Source organism: Mus pahari, chromosome 16 (assembly GCF_900095145.1).
Source record: "Mus pahari chromosome 16, PAHARI_EIJ_v1.1, whole genome shotgun sequence".
Lineage (NCBI taxonomy): Eukaryota > Metazoa > Chordata > Mammalia > Rodentia > Muridae > Mus > Mus pahari.
In genome coordinates, this window is record NC_034605.1 from 58,359,946 (window position 1) to 58,365,031 (window position 5,086).

Genomic DNA, 5,086 nt, shown 5'->3' on the forward strand with positions numbered 1-5,086 from the left:
TTGTCTCGGGGCTGGAGAGATGGCTTAGTGGTTGGGAGCACTGACTGCTCTTCTGAAGGTGCTGAGTTCAAATCCCAGCTCACAACCATCCGTAATGAGATCTGATGCTCTCTTGGAGACAGCTAGTGTACTTACATATAATAAATAAATAAATAAATAGAAGAAATGTTGTCTCTTCCCCCTAGAAGTGCTCTGAACTGTTCAGTGATGCTCCACTGCACAAATAACCAGGGTGTGCTTCTTAGGTTAGGGTCCTGGAGGATGTCCCTGTGGTTCTGTTTGCAATGACCCACTCTCCAGCACACCTAGATCCTTCTGCTTCTGGCACTTTGTTGTCATGAGACTCAGCATACAATATCATTCTCTGCTGCCTCTGCCAGGATGCTGCTCATGCCTGAAAGCCTCTTTTCTCTCTCCTCCGGAATCCTTCCCTATGTGTTTCTGTATGTGGTGGTATACTGGACATCAGAACTGCCAAGTCCCTTCCTTGTGCTTTATTTACATAAGACACCAGCGCAGTCTCTATGCCATTTGGATCCCTATGTCACACACTGTCATTCATTCATAGTTTTATATTTCTCATTTTTTTTTTAACCGTGTGTCATTCTGTATTTCAAAAGTTGTTACTTATGTCTGGTTTTCAAAATGACATGGTTGATTAATTAATTAGGGACTTTCTACAGGGCCCTGGCTGTCCTAGAACTCACTATGATACTAGACTGACCTTGAACTCACAGAGATCTGCTTGTTTTTACCTCCCAAGTGCTGGAATTAAACATGTGCTGCATCTTTGCTAGCCAACATGACATAGTTATAAATTTTTTTTTTTTAAGATTTCTTTATTATTATAGATCAGTACACTGTAGTTGTCTTCAGACACACCAGAAGAGAGCGTCAGATCTCATCATGGGTGGTTGTGAGCCACCATGTGGTTGTTGGGATTTGAACTCAGGACCTTCGGAAGAGCAGTCAGTGCTCTTGTCCACTGAGCCATCTCACCAGCCCAGTTATAAAATTTTTTGCTGGGTATCCTGATGTCTCCTATTGCCTAATAATCCTCGGATTTACCTATTGTGCCCAGTAAGTGTTGTCATGTTATTGTTCTGACAGTTCATTAGCAGTTTTGACAACTGAGGAGAGATGGCATCTGCCATGTTTGTCGAGCTCAGGCATAGTCTACTGAGAACAAATGGTTAACTTCCCTTTCCTTTGTACAGGGCGAGAAGAAGGCGAAGACGACGGTACTGACAGCTGCGCTGTTGCTGTCTGGGATCCCCGCTGAGGTGATCAACCGGTCCATGGACACCTACAGCAAGATGGGCGAGGTCTTCACGGACCTCTGCGTCTACTTCTTCACCTTCATTTTCTGTCATGAACTGCTTGATTACTGGGGTCCTGAAGTACCCTGAAACCCGAGGAACTTGGAAGTTTACAAGTGAAAACAACTTCTCTTCTACACTGTCATGTCTCTGAAGGGGGCAAACTGGTTTATACCTTCATCAAATTCTCTGGCCTTCCAGAAAACCAATGTAATCGTTTCCCTGATTTAAAGGGTTGACTTTGAATCAGTACTGGTCTGAGTAACCACGTAGGTTAACAAACGGCACTAACGATTTTTCTTGTTTAACTAGAAGTCCAACCTTCCACTTTTCCTCTAATGTCTGAGATTTGTAATCCCTTTTGTAGGCCCAGGCTAGTCCTTTTAGGGGACTACATAGACAGGTCTCAGCCTGCCTAAAAGACTGCACTTTGTATTTCTGTCATTCATTCCTGAGAAATGAAACCGTCCTCAAAATAAAGCGAATGCAATTGGATAGTCTAATAGTAAGTCTGTACATTTTATTTTTAAAAATTTGAACACAAAGCCTGAAAGAGGTAGCCAGATGTATCTTGAGTCGATGCACACATACATATTTAGAGGGAGACATGGTTACAGTTCATACACGTGGGCCGTAGTGGAACTCGGAGACAGGATGCCTGCCTAGCATTGACGCTGAAGTTTGAGGGGTGGGCAGTTACCCAAGTGACTGTAAAAGGTATTTATACATTTTTTTAAAAAAGGTTTATATTTTATGCATCTTGTATTCATCTTTTTCGTTTCGATTTAGTTTTATGTGTCTGAGTGTCCTGCCTGCATGTTTGCACGTGTACCCTGTGCTTATCTGATACTTGCAGAGGCCTGAAGAGGGAATCGGACGAATCGCCTGGAGTTCTAAACAGTTGTGAGTGGCCCTGTGGAGGCTGGGGACTGAATCAACAGCCCTCTGCAGGAGCAGACAGCAGCTCTTAACTGTGTGCCTGCCTCTTCAGCTCGACAAAAAATGTGCTTTCTCTAGTCACAGTCATGGTTGGGAATTTTCTCTTGTACATTCTCACAAGTGTGTCTTTGTCTTTTGCCTTGACTTTCTGTGCTGCAACCAAACTCAGGCCTTGTGCACACCAGCTTAGTGGTCTGACATTGAGCTACATGTCTTTTAAGATTGTTCCTATTAGATTTATTAATTTTATCTTGTGTGTCTTGCCTGCCTGTATGTGTTTGTACCGTATGTGTACTTGGTGCCTAGGGAGGTAAGAAGAGGGCGTTGGAGCCCTGGAACTAGAGTTATGGATGGTTGTGAACCACCGTGTCTGTAATGGGAATCGAACCCAGATCTTCCGCAGGAGCAACAAGGGCTGTTTACCTCTGAGAAGTCTTTTCAGCTATGCAGAGTATCTTTTAAAAACAAACTCGAACAGAAATGTTAAATTTGGCTGGGCAGTGGTGGCACACGCCTTTAATTCCAGCACTTGGGAGGCAGAGGCAGAGACAGGTGGATATCTGAGTTCGAGGCCAGCCTGGTCTACAGAGTGAGTTCCAGGACAGCCAGGGCTACACAGAGAAACACTGCCTCAAAAAAAAAAAAAAAAAAAAAAAAAAAGTTAAATTTGGATCAGAGTAATATAGGCAAGCAATGCAATAGCATAAACACTTTTAACTACATCAGTGATTGTATTAGTGGCTTTTTTATTGATGTAGTAAAACCCCATGACTAGCACAACTTAAGAAAGTATTTTTTTTTTTTTAATATTTTGGTTGAAGACAATGAAGGAATCTCTGTATAGCTTTGGCTGTCCTGTCCTAGAACTTGCTCTGTAGACCAGACTGACCTCAAACTCACAGAGATCCACCTGCCTTTGACTCCCAAGTGCTGGGATCAAAGGATTGTGCCACCATCAGCTTGGCCTCAGGTGTAATTCTAAGCAATAATCAAGGCGTGTTAGTTTCAAGAGTGAAAGAGCATTATTTTCACACATCCACACATGTGCTCGCTTCCTCTGCCAGGGTATCCAGAGGAGGCTGCATGCCAGGCTGGAAGGATGAAGCCAGAGGGTTTGCAGGTGTGCATGGGGTGTGCAGGTGTGCATGGGGTGTGCTTCTCTGAGGATTCCAGGGCTACAGCTCTCTTGGGCGATCCTCACTTAAACTGCTTATGTGCATACACTTGTTTCACCCCAAATAACAGGGTTATTCACCCCCCAAAACAGGCTAAGATTGCTGTATTGGGACAGCAAGGGACCCCATCCCGTCTAAGTGTGTGAGGAAAGTCGTGCACACTTAGACAGGCTAGGCACAGGCGTGTACACCTGCACTGGTGGCTAGCAGTCAGTGTGGTTTGACTGGGAGCAGGGTGGGCAGTTTTCTATACTGATGGTGCTATTTCTGCAGGTGAAGCTAACTGGGCAGGGTGAGGCCAAGGCATTCTTTGCAGTGAGGATTTTGGTTTCTTTAAAGATACAGAAATGTAGGTGGGTGTGGTGGTGCATGCCTTTAATCCCAGCATGCAGGAGGCAGAGGCAGGCGGATTTCTGAGTTCTAGGCCAGCCTGGTCTACAGAGTGAGTTCCAGGTCTATACAGAGAAAACCTGTCTCAAAAACCAACCAACCAACCAAAAACCAGTGACCGCACCTGCCAAGGGGGTGATGCATGGCCCCAGGCATCCAGGCGTTCTTCTAAAATGCATTGTCTGTTCTTTTTCTGTTTTTGAGTTTGTTTGTTTGTTTTTTTAAAATAGTTGCTCAGTGGTTCCCTGAATTAGGCCAGATTGGTTTTCATGAAAACATCCTTTTCCGAGGAAGGCACAGACTCCTCTGTTTTCAGCAGTCGTGAAGACTCCTCCGTCTTCAGCAGTGGGTTAGGGTTCAGCAGTCGTGAACTGAGTCCTCTGCAGTCTCGGAGGACCCCCACAGGCAGGGAATCTATTTGATTCTTGCTTTGCTTTGTTATACTAAGGTCAGGTTGTCTTTAATCTGATTGGTCAATTGAGGTGTTTGTGGGCGTTGGAAGTCCTTTGGGAGGACTTATGTACATTCTTTGTTTGGGTATAGGGGTAAGGTCGGTAAGTAAAACACTTAAAGGACACGTCAAAATGTGAATATAAAGATAATAAGCAGAAAAGGAGTCACCCAGACAAAGAGTCAGAGCAGGAGGGAGGCCCGTGCTTTTTGTCTGGTGCCTTTGGGCCCCATTTCCCGAACGGTTGAATTAGATCATGTATTCCCCCCTGCCCCAAGAGCTTCCCCGTGTTAATAACTATTATAATCCTTAGTGCAGTTTATCTCTCTTCTGTAGATTCTAAGTCTTCACATCTTCACAACTTAAGAAAGTATTTTTTTTTTTTTTTTTAATATTTTGGTTGAAGAATCTTTCCTCTTTAGTATGACTCTCCTTGTGTCGGAGACACATCACTAGCTCTCAAGAGTAGCTCTCAAGATCTGGCATACACATAAGTAAGTGACTAAGTACGGAGCATAGGAGACACGAGCATTATTTAATGCAGATTAAGGCAAACAGACACACTCCCTGGGAGAGCCGCAGGCGGCATAAGGTTCCTCGGTGGTCTGCAGCGAAGACCCCTTGCAAGGCTGACCTGACCTGGCACACTCCATAGCGCCAAAAAGAGCTGCGGGTTGCCCTAGAAAACTAAGCTGTTGCTGCGGGCGCAGCCCGCGCCGCGCGGCCTCCAGCCGATTGGTGGCGCTGTGGGGGAAGCAGCCGCTTCCTTCCGCCCGCTCCTTCCTTCCGCACCCCGGCGCCAGCACATCCTG

The 5,086-nt window shown here is 45.2% G+C and overlaps 1 protein-coding gene across 1 annotated transcript in view; it reads left to right on the top strand.

Annotated features, from left to right (window-relative positions):
* The window catches only part of Camlg (calcium modulating ligand), a 10,865-nt gene extending 9,046 nt beyond the window's left edge, over nt 1-1,819 (top strand). Inside the window, exon 4 of the mRNA XM_021215784.2 lies at nt 1,218-1,819. Within this exon, the coding sequence (XP_021071443.1) occupies nt 1,218-1,409 (192 nt within the window). The 3' untranslated portion in view covers nt 1,410-1,819. The remainder of the gene's footprint in view (nt 1-1,217) is intronic.
* The last annotated feature ends 3,267 nt before the right edge of the window (nt 1,820-5,086 follow it).